At 38.1% G+C, this 14,664-nt stretch overlaps 1 protein-coding gene and 1 non-coding gene across 4 annotated transcripts; both read left to right on the forward strand.

Annotated features, from left to right (window-relative positions):
- Positions 1-1,327: 1,327 nt before the first annotated feature.
- LOC126801321 (U6 spliceosomal RNA) lies at positions 1,328-1,432 on the forward strand. The gene has a single exon (XR_007672814.1). It is a non-coding gene; the product is annotated as a U6 spliceosomal RNA (small nuclear RNA).
- A 4,248-nt stretch (positions 1,433-5,680) lies between these two features.
- Positions 5,681-14,621, forward strand: LOC126801253 (pleiotropic drug resistance protein 1-like). 3 transcript variants are annotated; one of them, XM_050528748.1, is made up of 24 exons: positions 5,681-5,988; positions 6,210-6,330; positions 6,426-6,514; positions 6,660-6,744; positions 7,650-7,809; positions 7,920-7,996; positions 8,670-8,723; positions 8,852-8,942; positions 9,299-9,600; positions 9,705-9,986; positions 10,090-10,406; positions 10,488-10,648; positions 10,739-10,842; positions 10,934-11,090; positions 11,176-11,259; positions 11,372-11,493; positions 11,907-12,239; positions 12,608-12,898; positions 13,004-13,087; positions 13,174-13,307; positions 13,409-13,636; positions 13,740-13,911; positions 13,999-14,253; positions 14,364-14,621. In XM_050528748.1, exons 1-24 carry the CDS (start codon positions 5,681-5,683, stop codon positions 14,619-14,621), a joined length of 4,269 nt encoding a protein of 1,422 aa, XP_050384705.1. The 3 variants fall into 3 exon arrangements, with proteins under 3 accessions (XP_050384705.1, XP_050384706.1, XP_050384707.1); XM_050528749.1 differs by having other exon boundaries at positions 11,387-11,493; XM_050528750.1 differs by having other exon boundaries at positions 11,176-11,210; positions 11,350-11,493.
- Positions 14,622-14,664: the final 43 nt, after the last annotated feature.

A 14,664-nucleotide genomic window follows, 5' to 3' on the forward strand; every position in this document is an offset into this window, starting at 1 on the left:
TCTGGATTTTTTTTCGGGGTGAACAATACCCGTGAACAATATCGATCCGAATTTCTGATTTTTCTCTTTAATTCCCCTATTTATACTATTTTCCAAAATTGTCCAAATATCTTTTGATTTGTAACTTCTTCATACGAATTCCGATTTAGACGTGCCACGTGTCCATTAATTCGTATCGACGAGTTCTACTACTTTTATGTAAGAAGTTTCCTAAGAATCCCAATGAGTCAAAAGTCAACTCTTAGACTCGTCAAATTGAAGATTTCCGAACAATTAATATTTCGAACCCTTTCGTTTTCATTCTCGGCTAATAAAATTGGACAATGACCAACTTAATAATATCCGTGAACTCATTGGAAATTAGATATGATTTTTTCTGGTTATTACAAGTAATAGTGATGGTGATTGTGATTTTCTTAATACTTAACGTCAGCAATATAAAGAACAGGCAAGCAAATATAAAGCAAGAATGTAAAGAACAGTAATATAAAGTGCAAGAAAAATAAATGAATACCAGTAAAACAAATGATAAAGATAAACACGTTGAGATTGAAGAACTGTGAATTGTATAATTGTATTGAAAGATAAGTTTGAGTAGCAATTGGCGTTTTTGGTCGAGGACCACTAATAATAAAACCTAAGGTCCTTCTTATAATGAAATAAGAGAAAAGAAAGTAAATGCAATACTGACATTAATTGTCAGGATTTATTACAGAGAAATCCTAGCTAATGATGATCACAGGAAAAACGAAAATCTTGGCAACAGTCTTAAGTTTTTGGTCTCAGTATCTCTGCCTCTAATTTGTCCATCATTAAGGCGTGGCCAATCTACCAAATTTTGACAATGCAAATCACAATTTTGTAACTTTGAACACGCAACAATTTTGGCCGCGGTAACTCTAGTGATGATCGCATACGCGGTCCATCTGTATTACTATGTCACGTGGGTTTTGCCAAATATAGGCTCAAACACAAATTAAACATCACATCATCATTTTTGTTTTAATTTATTTCTCAAGAAACATAATATAATTACTTAAAAAACATAATTTTCAATTTGGGCAGGCATCACGTTGAAAAGGAGTGTAGCAAAGATTGGCAGATCAGTAGAAATCTTGATATGATTACTAAATTAAAACATGATACAAATTGGGATTTGGATTTTGGCGAAGAAAAAAATGCAAAATTGCAGCCATGCAATATGAGTCTTTATCAATGGTCATACACTCATATGACATCTATGCTTGAACAATTGGACGACGTACATTGTGATTTATAAATTTATATGAATCAAACTACAACATAAATTCAGAATAAATTTATATATGTTCCTTGAGGGACATGCGATTAAAATGGAAAGATACAGAGAAGATTAGCATGATCCATGCTCAAGAATGACACACATTTATATATTATATTTCATCAGACTTATGCTATTTCAATTACAACATCATTCACAAACTGTCGGAGTTAGTGGAAATGCCAGTGATTCCTTCCGTAAATCACGGAATAGTTAGTGAAAATTAGTAGGTAGAATAGTGCTAGAATTAGCCTATATAATGGAGTGTAATCTGTAAATGAATTATCAAGCAATATAATCATACCATTTCTAGTTGGTATCAGAGCCTCCTCCTGCTCTGTTTTTTTCCTTTTCCTTTTTCCGGCAGGTCGACCTCCGGCGTCTCTCCGCTGCGTCTGCTTGGCCGCTCTGCACTCGGACTCGCCGCTCGACGTCGCCGTGTGACCTTTCCCGGAGCTAATCGCCCGTTGTCCCTCCGAAGTCGCTCCGTTCTTCCGGCTCCGCCGCTGCCCCTCATTAACCCACAGTCACCGCTGCTCCTCCGGTCGTGCTCTCTCAGTTTCCCGGAGCTGCCTCTCCTCGGTGCTCTTGACAATCCGCCGTTGTTCCCGGAGCCAAGCCTCTCCGACACATCTCGACCCGGCGCGTCCTCGCCGCTCCTGCTCTCTCCGCCGCTGCTACCGATGCTGTCTCTCCCCGCCCCGACGTCGCTCGCCCGCTCCTCAGTTGCCGTTGCTGTCTCCCCACCCCGACGTCAATCGCCCCTCTCCTCTCCGCTCCTCAAATCGCACAAATCATACCCAAATCCGACCTAAATCCTAAATCAGCCACTCGACCCGACCTGCTTTCGTTCACCTGGCCCGGCCCAAACACGACCCGGCCCAGCCCAGACACAAGTAGCCCAGTTCGTTGCAACCCGGTCCAGCCCACCTCAGTGCTACCGGGCCCAGCCCACCTCAGTGCGACCCGGCCCAGCCCAGCTCAGTCCGACCCGATTTGACCTGCTCCGACCCGGTTTGACCTAACCCGACCCGGTTCACCTGACCCGACCCGACCCGGCTCACCTGACCGACCCATAAGTGCATCTTCACCGACAGTTCCAGTGCACCGGCGGCAGATTCTTCTCCATTTTTTCTGTACTTTTGTTCCTGCCTCCTCTACACTTTTTCCTTTTCCATGAGTTCTGGACACGAAGCTGATGGTTCTCAAACCTCTGATATTCCGACCTTCGAAGTATCTGTTAAGGGTTCTGACAGTGGTTCATTTGGAGGCGCCAAACTAAACGGCACCAATTTCCGTAAATGGAAACGACTCATGACTGCTCATCTTCGAGGCATGCATAAAATGAGACATGTCACCGGCGTCACTAAGGCTCCTAGTCCTACGGATATTGTTGCCTACACTAAATGGGACGATGACGATGGTCTTGTCATGTCTGTCTTGTGGAAAGCTATGAATGATGAGATAATTGATCTGGTGGAGGCCTGTCCCACTGCACAGGCAATATGGGAGACACTAGCCGGCTTATATACTAATGACTCTGATTTCATACAGGTTCATGAATTAATGTGCACAGCTTTAGCCATTCACCAGGATGGGTAACTGGTGGCGCACTATTTCACCAAACTGAAGAATATTTGGGTTGAGATTGATGTGAAACGACCTTGCATGATTAAAAATCAAGAGGATATTGTTTGGTACCAAAAGGAGAAGGAGCTTGAACGAGTTCACAATTTCCTAAAAGGTCTTGATGCCAAACATACCAGTGCGAAAGGCGAACTGCTCCGAATGACCGAACCACCTAGCCTAGTCATAGCTTTCACCTATATCCAAAAGGATGAGTCTCAGCAGGAGAGTATTCTTCAGGCACCGGCTGTAGTTTCCAGTCTCACTGTCCATGCTTGTTCTCCAGCACCACCCCTTCTGCAAGTCACCTCCGCTCCCTTTCATCGACAAGGACCACCACCAGGCTTCGGGAATTAGCCCCGCCCTCCTTGCTCCTTTTTTCATGATACCAACCATGCTCGTGCGACCTGTTGGAAATTGTATCCACACCTTAGGACTAAACGGCCTAATCATCGTCCACAGCCAAAGGCCGCTCTTCAATTAGTTCCAAAACCAGATATCTATGGTGTGATTGGGCATGATCATCATACTACTGGAGGAGCACCTACAGCCTCCATCGTTGGCCGTGGTCAAATTGGTATGGCGTTCAATATTTCTCACTCTGTTAGTTTTGATACATGGATTATACCTCCACCATATGGCAAGAAGACTGTAGGATGTCGTTGGGTGTTTATAGTGAAGCATAATCCAGATGGGTCAGTAAGCCGGTATAAAGCACGCCTAGTAGCGAAGGGGTTCACCCAGACATATGGCATAGACTATGATGAGACATTTGCACCTGTTGCGAAGATAAACACTATTCGAATATTGCTCTCTATCGCTGCTAACTTAAACTAGCCATTTAGGCAGTTTGATGTTAAAAATGCATTCCTTCATGGAGAACTAACAGAGGAAGTATACATGGATCTTCCGCCTGAATATGTGGCCGCTTCTCCAACTACCTCTGTATGCAGATTGAGAAAGTCTTTGTATGGTCTTAAACAATCACCTCGTGCTTGGTTCGGAAGATTCTCACAATTCATGAGAAAAATTGGCTACAGACAGAGTAATTCAGACCACACGTTATTTCTCAAACATCAACAAGAGAAGATAACAGCCTTGATTATATATGTTGATGATATGGTAGTTACTGGGAATGATATTGTTGAGGTGGATAAATTACAGAAACAGCTTGCCAAAGAGTTTGAGATGAAGGATCTAGGTACACTCAAGTATTTTTTAGGCATTGAAGTAGCCCGGGGGAATGAAGGTATCTATCTCTGTCAGAGGAAGTACATTCTTGATCTTCTAACAAAGATAGGTATGTTGAACTGCACTCCCATTGATACTCCTATTGAGCAGAACCATCGGTTAGCAGAGTATCCAGATCAAGTCCCTACTGACAAAACTCGTTATCAGAGGCTAGTTGGACGCCTAATTTATCTATCACATACCAGACCAGATGTTGCGTATGCAGTGAGTGTAGTGAGTCAATTCATGCATAATCCCAGTCAGGACCACATGGATGCTGTTGTAAAGATTTTGAGGTATTTAAAATCAGCTCTGGGGAGAGGAGTAATGTTCTCTAATCACAATAATATCCTCGAAATTTGTGGATTCACAGATGCAGACTGGGCTGGAAATATTACAGATTGAAGATCCACATCAGGGTACTTTACCTTTGTTGGAGGTAATCTTCTTACATGGAAGAGTAAGAAACAAAATGTGGTAGCACGATCTAGTGCTGAAGCAGAATACAGAGGTATGGCTCAGGGAGTGTGCGAATTGTTATGGCTTAGAAGTTTGCTATAAGATTTGGGTATTAAGCCTGAATGTGCTATGCAGCTGTACTGTGACAACAAGGCAGCCATTGATATCTCCCATAATCCTGTGCAACATGATCGTACAAAACATGTGGAGGTTGATTGTCACTTTATAAAGGAGAAGCTAGACACGAAGATCATCAGTTTTCCTTTTGTTTCTATAGAAGAGCAACTTGCCGATATGCTCACAAGAGGAGTATCTAAAAAGGCTTTTTATAATTCACTTAGCAAGTTAGGCATGGTTGATATGTATGCACCAACTTGAGGGGGAGTGTCGGAGTTAGTGGAAATTAGTAGGTATAATAGTGCTAGAATTAGCCTATATAATGGAGTGTAATCTGTAAATGAATTATCAAGCAATATAATCATACCATTTCTAGTCAAACTTATAACTTATAGCGGTTGTAATTACTATTGATAGAACTAAGCTCGTATGTAATATGATTCCCTCTAAGTCGAAACTCCCTCTAAGTTGAAACAATGACAACAAATTTATTGTCAAATCTATAAATATATGTATGACATACGAGTATGCATGTACGCATTATACATCTTTTTCTGGAGAGGAAAATTAACCAGTTAATGTCTGAAGAATTGGTTGGCTTTCTAGAGTACCAAAATATCTTCATTTTGTGGTCAATTAAATTTAACCCTTTTCAAGCTATAGTAATTCTTCGTGATCTCTTTTTGGCTGCGTCAACAACTCTTATTTATATGTCAGCCATAGCATTGCCGTCCTTACATAACAGATCGATTGAGTTTTCAAGTTTCTATGTGCTCTTGGATTTCAAATCTGCATTTGGTGGGTTTTTTTTTTTAAGGCTTTTGAACTCCCGCGTTCTGTTTTAGTTCAGAGTTCAAATGTGGTGGCTTCGATTCAATGATACAAGTACTTTGGAAGAGATCTTAACATTTTTTTAGTTTTGTGTGTTTTAGTTTCTCAGAACATAAAATGGAGAGCGGTAATATTCAATTAGGCAGTTCGTCAGTATGGAAGAACCAAGGTCGTATGGAAGCTTTTTCGAGTTCTGCACGCGAAGAAGACGATGAAGAAGCTCTCAAATGGGCTGCCCTAGAGAAGCTTCCAACTTATAATCGTCTCAGGAAAGGTATACTCACCTCGGCCAGTGGAAAAGCTAATGAAATTGATATACCAAATCTTGGGTTTGAAGAGAGAAAGGACCTGGTTGAGAGATTGCTCAAAGGCACTGACGACGGCAATGAAAAGTTCATGATAAAGCTCAAGAATCGTATTGACAGGTGAGATCCTCATCTTAATTTCATTATACATCGAGTGTATATATGGTGAATCTTGGATAATTTTTTATTTTATTTTTCGACTTTGCTGAATGCTGATCAGTTTATTATCGAACAACCTTAGTAATAGATCAGGGAAGGAATTTTCTTTAAATGGTTCGAAGTATACTATGATGGCTTGATTGTTGTGACTCTTACACTTTTGAATGTGTCGTGTATCTCAGCGTTGGAATTGAGCTTCCCACAATTGAAGTTCGGTTTGAGCATCTAAACATAGAAGCAAAGGCTTATGGAGGAACCCGAGCATTGCCTACTCTTTTGAACTGGATTACTAATATAATCGAGGTAAAAATTTATATTTAGATGAGGTCGATACTTTTCATGAATTAATGTTTGAGTTTTTATGTTCTCACAATGTACATTTTGCACTGATGTTGAAGGGTTTCTTGACCAATCTCCGTGTAATTTCAAGTAGAAAGACAAACTTCTCTATCCTTCACAATGTTAGTGGAATTATAAAGCCTGGAAGGTGATGAGCTTAATTACAAATGTTAATGTTTCCCTCACGTGTTTTTCATGAATATCAAAAAATTTGTCAATTTTTCTTAAAGAAAACTGATATTTGATGAGCTACCATTTGTTTTACTGCACATATATATGACTATATATTTCAGAATGACATTACTATTGGGTCCTCCAAGTTCCGGCAAGACCACACTGTTATTGGCTTTAGCCGGAAAGCTTGATCCAGATCTAAAGGTGCAACGGAATCTCACTAACAGAATCAAAAAATTCTACAATTCATTTTCTGAAAATTTCGGCCACATATGAAATTATGGCAAGATATATATATATATTCCCTATTCAGAGTGAAACTTCACTCTAAAATTATAAAGTGAAGTTCCAATTTTGGCACACTTTTTCGGTCAAATGTTTTCACCATAAGCGATTCAACATTTCGGTATGGTATTCAATATCATCTCTACAAAGTTTCATCCAATTTGACAATGGTTTGAGCTTTCAAAATTGAGATTTACACAAACGGTTCACGTTGAACAGTTTTAATTCATTTATTGATTTAATCTACTTTCAATACCTTAACGATGTCCAAATTATATGAAATTTTGTAGAGATGATCTTGAATAGCATACCTAAATATTGAATTACTTATGGTCAAAAAATTTGACCAAAACGTGTGCCAAAATTGAAACTTCACTCTATAATTTCAGAGTGAAGCTTCACTCTGAATAGAGACTATATATATATATATATATAATTTCTCAGCTGCGGACGTCCGCACCGTCTGTACGGTGTGGATTCGGCGATTCCGGCCACCGGTAAAGCGCAACGACGACACCACCAGCACAGTCGTACTCCTCTCCTCCAGGCGCTCCTGTCTGTGCTGGCCGGAGCTGCAACACCGGCCTACGGCAGCCGGTATCTCAAAATCTCCGCACGGTGCCCAGCAATTTGAAATTTTGAGATTCTGACCAGCACACTCCGGTGTTGCAGCTCCGGCCGGCACAGACATGAGTGTTGGGAGGAAGAGAGTGCGGCTGCTGGTCGCCGGAATCGTCAAATCCGCACCGTGAGGACGGTGCGAAGCTGAGAAGCTCTATGTATATATTAAGTTTGTAAACTAACCGAATTAGTTTATGCTTCAGCTGTCGGGAACGGTGACATATAATGGCCATGGAATGAATGAATTTGTACCCCAAAAAACTGCTGCTTACATCAGTCAATATGATTTGCATATTGGAGAAATGACTGTAAGGGAGACATTAGCCTTTTCTGCAAGATGTCAAGGGGTCGGAACTCGTTATGGTCTGTTCATTTGTCGAATCACTTTTATTTCTGGTTTGATTTGACTCACATATATTCAAAATATCTGCACAAAATAAGCAATAAACTTATATTCATTTTGGCCTGTCTAGATATGTTAGCTGAGCTATGCAGAAGAGAGAAAGCAGCTTATATAAAGCCTGATCCTGACATTGATGTGTTCATGAAGGTGAATAAAACTAGCTACCATCTATTGTTGAATATGCAGTAGTCATGAGCATAGATAATACGTAAACACAAAGTTTGGTTAGTTTGTTGCTTGAATGGATTTTAGGGTCAATTAGTAAAGAGTAATGTTTTAAAAAAGCGAAGGCGTACTTTAAGGTGTTTTCTTGAGAGCCTTAAATCTTAAAACTTAAGGCGCATAAGGCGTAAGCCTTATGTTATAAAAAATTAGTAGTTAAATGTGTAAATATAGAATTATACACATACAAAAAGAACAAATATACATAATAATTTACCAATTTATTGTATTTAGATAAAATGAAATTCATAATCCAAACGTTTTAGATAGTTTTCATCAAACTAAACACATTATATAAATAAATATTAAAATATAGCTAAAAAGATTATTTTCTAAGGTGTAGTAAAATGCGTGAAAACCGTAGCATAAGCCATAAGGCGTAAAAGGCGTAAACGTTTTAAGGCTCAGTGCCCAGACCGAAAAATAGATGCGTTATGTAAGTAGCCTTAAATTTTTTAAGCCTCAGTGAGTCTTGAGACGAGTTTTTTAAAAACATTGGTAAAGAACTTGTTTTTTTTTGTCATTCAAACTTGCTTATAGGGTCATCAACACACGTATGCATGTGGTTCTAATTATTGATTGGCTTTTACTATTGTAGGCAACAGCTATAGAGGGCCAAGAAGTGAACGTAGTGACAGATTACATTTTGAAGGTTATAGATACCTCAACTCATTAAGATTATTTCAGAATGCACCATTGCACCATGAATTCATGATATCAGAAGGTTACATAGACTTTCGTCATTCATATAAGCACTACATTTTTTTATTTTCTTAATAGATTTTAGGACTAGAAGCGTGCGCTGATACGTTGGTAGGAAATGATATGTTGAGGGGTATCTCTGGAGGACAAAGAAAGCGTGTTACAACAGGTAAAAAAAATTAATATCTGAGCTATTGCACATACTAATCAATAAAATTTAGCTCAGATCGATGTTAAATCTCCTTCTAATTGCACCGTTAAGTGGTTTTTTCCACTTTTAGGTGATGTTTGCCAAATCATCAACGTAACGGTGCAATTGGAACGAAACTAAACAAAGTGATCAAATTGCTTAAATTTGAATAGTTTGAAGAGTGATTGGTTAAAATTGAAACATCAAGAACTAAGCTGTTGAGTCACTTAAAGTTGAAGGAGTAACCAATATTTTGTTCCTGAATAAACCTATTGTAAATGATCGAGGTATCTGAAAAGGTAGCTATATTTTACATTCAATAAATTAACTTACAGGTGAGATGCTCGTTGGACCTGCAAACGCTTTGTTCATGGATGAGATATCAACTGGCTTGGACAGTTCAACAACATTTCAAATTGTGAATTCAATCAAGCAAAACATCCATATTCTTAATGGAACCGCTGTCATCTCACTTCTTCAGCCAGCACCAGAGACTTTTGACCTCTTTGATGACATTATCCTTCTCTCCGATGGCCAGATTGTGTATCAGGGACCTCACGAGCATGTGCTTGAGTTTTTTCAAATTATGGGATTTAAATGTCCCGATAGGAAAGGCATTGCCGATTTCCTACAGGAGGTACTTGGTTGTGATGAATCTCTCTTATCCATATATAATGATACAAATCTATACAATGAGATGATGAAACTTAATCAAACAATAACACGCGTACGTTTTCGAAGGTGACATCTAGGAAAGATCAGGAGCAATATTGGGAAAGGAAAGAGGAGCCGTATAATTTTGTTACTGTTGAGCAATTTTCCAAAGCATTTGAATCATTCCATGTCGGACAGAAACTTGGGGGGGAACTTTTAGTAACATTTGACAAAAGACAGAACCACCCGGCAGCTTTAACAACTAGAAAGTATAGTGCTAAAATGGGAGAACTTTTGAAAGCTTGCATCTCAAGGGAGATTTTGCTCATGAAGAGGAATTCCTTTTTTTATTACTTTAAGCTAACCCAAGTAAGTTTCAATTACATATCATAAATATGTTCTTTATATTGATATCCTAGGAACACAGTTTTGCGTTTGATTAGTTTCTGATCGCTTCATTTCCTGCTTGCAGATTACATTTCTGGCATTCATTTCGATGACAACGTTTCTACGGACCAAGATGCACCACAACTCAGTAGATGATGCAGTAGTTTTTGCAGGTGCTTTGTTCTTTGCCAATACCGTAGCTATGTTTAATGGGATGGCAGAGCTTTCACTGACTCTTATCAAGCTTCCCGTCTTTTACAAGCAAAGAGATTTTTTCTTCTACCCTGCATGGGTCTATGCTCTTCCAACATGGATTCTCAAGATACCTATATCATTTGTAGAAGTTGCAATTTGGGTGTTCATGACATATTACGTAACCGGATATGATCCAAATCTTGGACGGTAAACAAGTAAATCTTCATTGTTAACTTTCTTGCTATGCATAAAATTAATTTCTGATGCATGGTTGTTGACATATTGCAGGTTCTTGAAGCAATATCTCATATTATTGCTGGTTAACCAAATGGCCTCTGGTTTATTCCGTACTGTTGCAGCATTGTGTAGGGACATGATTATTGCCAACACTTTAGGTGCCTTTGCAAATGTCATGCTTTTTACACTAAGTGGCTTCGTTCTCTCTAGAGGTACAAATAAGTCACCATAAATAAAGGGAAACTTAACACTACTTATTCTTGATAGTTACATTTTAATCTTAGATGATTCTTTAATTGCAGATAAAATTAACAAGTTGTGGAAATGGGGCTACTGGAGCTCACCTCTAATGTACGGTCAAAATGCAGTAGTAGTTAATGAGTTACTTGGGAAGCGTTGGAAACATGTATGCTCGATATGTTTTATCCAATCTCCACATTTTTTTTGTTTAAAATCAAATGATGTTTCTCATTTCTAATTTGTGATTTCTACAAAAGGTATTGCCAAACTCAACAACGTCAATAGGAGTTGCAGCTTTAAAGTATAGAGGCTTCTTTACACACGCATATTGGTACTGGATTGGAGCTGGGGCATTGATTGGATTTGTGTTGCTTCTTAACCTTTGTTATGTTCTGGCGCTCTCCTACCTAAACCGTTAGTATCTCATACCAAACTGATTATCGAATGTTTATAAATTAGGATGGTTTCATAATTTCAAAGAGATGATATGATTATGCAGCAATTGGGAAATTGCAAGCAGCCAAAGCAGATGATGTTGAGGGAATTGCAGAGGAAAGTAAGTCGTGTTCACCAACCATATTAGGTGTAAAATTGCATCGCTTGATGTACTTTCAATAGTTAACACTTCACAGTGTGTGTGTTTTAGTTTGTTCATTATTCCCTAAGTTGACAGTATTATTGTAACAACAATGCAGAGAGTCTCAATACAGAAGTTTCTGGTGATGGTACTAACATAAGGAAACAGGGAATGGTTCTTCCATTTGAACCACATTCCATAACCTTTGATGAAATCACATACTCTGTTGACATGCCACAGGTAACTTCATATAATATAATTATTGGAATTTGAAAGGTTCCATCGCTGAAAATCAGTTAGTCTTAAAATCACTAGCTATTCTCAGTTTCTCACACGTAGACTCGATAGAAGAAAACTGATTGATGAGTGACGGTGTTTTAAAGGAAAATTTAATAAGAATCTATTTTGTAAAATTGTCCTTGTAATTAAATTGGTTCTCAATGTTTTTTAATATGTTAATGTCTTTCTTTCTGTAAAAAGAAATATAATTTTGGCTAGCCGTTTTCCAAAAAACAAAATATATATATATAGACACACACACACACACACATAGTAAGGTAATTTGAATTGGCTAGCATATTGTTATCTAAGTTCATTATGTGGGTGCAAGATGAGTTATTGAACTTTTCTAGTGATATCTCATCAATATATAGGAAATGAAGACAGATGGTGTTGTAGAGGACAAGTTGGTTCTTCTGAAGGGTGTGAGTGGTTCTTTCAGGCCAGGTATTTTAACAGCTCTTATGGGTGTTAGTGGTGCTGGGAAAACGACTCTCATGGATGTATTGGCTGGTAGGAAAACTGGTGGATATATTGAAGGAGATATTAAAATTTCCGGGTATCCAAAGAAGCAGGAAACATTTGCTCGGATTTCTGGATATTGTGAGCAAAATGACATTCACTCCCCTCATGTTACTGTCTCCGAGTCATTGATATACTCAGCATGGCTTCGTTTGCCACCTGAAGTTAAATCCGAAACCAAAAAGGTAAGCATGATGGTAATTAATACCGGAATAAGCTTAACTGCATATGCTCTTACTGAAATGTCCAAACAAATGACAAGCTAGCTTAAATCGCTAACCCTAAATTAATTTAGCATTTCCACATTTACTAGTACAATTGAAGTTTACTAAATTTATAATTAAGTTAGAATTGAACACTCACTTCAAACATTTAATAGAATTTTTATTTTCTACTTTTTTTATTATTAAATTTGTAGAATCTTCCATGTTGTATGTGTTTGGAAAGTACTGCATGAAACTATGTCTCACTTTCAACTTTGAATTGAGTGGAAGGGCTTAACCATTTGGTAGTTGTAGTGATTATGAATTTCTATTGTAAAATTCTATTGCAGATGTTCATAGAGGAGGTGATGAAACTTGTGGAACTCAATCCATTGAGGCAATCACTTGTTGGGTTGCCTGGTATCAATGGTCTTTCAACTGAGCAGCGCAAGAGGCTGACTATAGCAGTTGAGCTAGTAGCCAATCCCTCTATAATATTCATGGATGAACCAACTTCGGGATTAGATGCAAGAGCTGCTGCTATTGTCATGAGAACAGTTAGGAACACAGTGGATACTGGTAGAACTGTTGTGTGCACCATCCATCAACCTAGCATTGACATTTTTGAAGCTTTTGATGAGGTGAGAAATGTTAAAAAAAAAAATACGAAAGCTTAACTCTTTATGTATTCAATTTTTTTCTCAAAAATGAGAACATGGTGAACGAGAACAATGTTGTTGTTGCAGCTACTCCTATTGAAGAGGGGAGGGCAGGAAATTTATGTGGGTCCATTAGGTCACCATTCTTGCAATCTTATCAGTTATTTTGAGGTAAGTTGTAATTGGCCTACAAGATATCCATTACTCATACTTATTCTTATTTATTAAATTTTGTTTATCACTTTCTCAATATTAAGGATATTGAAGGAGTCGGTAAAATAAAAGATGGTTATAATCCAGCGACATGGATGTTAGATGTTTCGACCTTAGCACAAGAATTCGCTTTGGGAATTGATTTCGCTCAAGTTTACAAGCAATCAGCATTATACAGGTCTACTAAATGATTCTTGCATCTATATTATCAATTAATTAGTTTATCACCTATAAGAACAAATTGCTGAAATATATATCTTTCAAATGAATATGATTCAGGAGAAATAAGCAACTCATTGCCGAATATAGCTTGCCTTCTGCTTCCTCAAATGAACTGTCTTTCCCTACTCGATACTCCCAACCATTTATCATGCAATTTATGGCTTGCTTATGGAAACAGCATTGGTCATACTGGCGTAACCCACCGTACAATGCAGTGAGAATTCTTTTCACGATAATCATCGGATTAATGTTTGGGACAATGTTCTGGAATCTTGGCTCCAAAACGTAAGTTGTAACATATTAACAAAGAAATAAATTTGTTGAGATTCATTGGATCTGTATATTAACTTTCATAGTGTATTAAAGTTCACTTCCATATGAGATGCAGGAAAAGAAAACAAGATCTGTTAAATGCAATGGGTTGCATGTACACTGCTGTTCTCTTTCTGGGGGTCCAAAATGCATTTTCGGTGCAACCTGTAGTTTCTGTTGAAAGAACAGTCTTTTACCGAGAAAAAGCAGCAGGGATGTATTCAGCCTTGGCTTATGCATTTGCACAGGTGATATATAGTGTATTCTCAACACATCTTGAATAGCTAATTTTCATCACTATATGATTATTTAAATTTTTCTACTTATTGTTACAGGTTACAATTGAGCTTCCATATGTTTTGGTACAAGCTTTGGTTTATGGGGTTATAACTTATCTAATGATTGGATTTGAGAGGAAGTTTGTTAAGTTTTTCTGGTACATATTCTTCACGTACTTCTCACTGGCGTATTTCACATTTTATGGGATGATGACTGTGGCTGTTACTCCAAACTATCAAATTGCTTCTATTGTTTCCACTTTGTTTTATGGAGCATGGAATCTCTTTGCTGGTTTTATTATTCCACGGCCGGTAAGCATGTGTTAAGTTTTAAAGATTGGAAGCTAAAAATATGCATTAATACAAAAATTAATCATATTTCCTCTTGTCAACTTCATTTTCTTACTCTTGGCCAACAACAGAAGCTTCCCATATGGTGGAGATGGTACTACTGGGCATGTCCAATAGCCTGGACATTGTATGGATTGGTCGTATCACAGTTCGGAGATCTAGATGATTTGCTCGACAGTGATGAAACAGTGAACCAGTTTTTGAGACAGTATTTTGGTTTCAAACATGATTTTTTGGGAGTTGTTGCAGTAGTGGTCGTTGGAATTGCCGTACTATTCGCATTTGTCTTTGCCTTTTCTATTAAAACGTTCAACTTCCAGAAGCGTTAGTATAGTCTTCATTGTTTTAGAAGGAAAAATGGTTGATAACTAA

The sequence above is a fragment of the Argentina anserina genome, chromosome 6, assembly GCF_933775445.1.
Source record: "Argentina anserina chromosome 6, drPotAnse1.1, whole genome shotgun sequence".
Classification (NCBI taxonomy): Eukaryota; Viridiplantae; Streptophyta; class Magnoliopsida; order Rosales; family Rosaceae; genus Argentina; species Argentina anserina.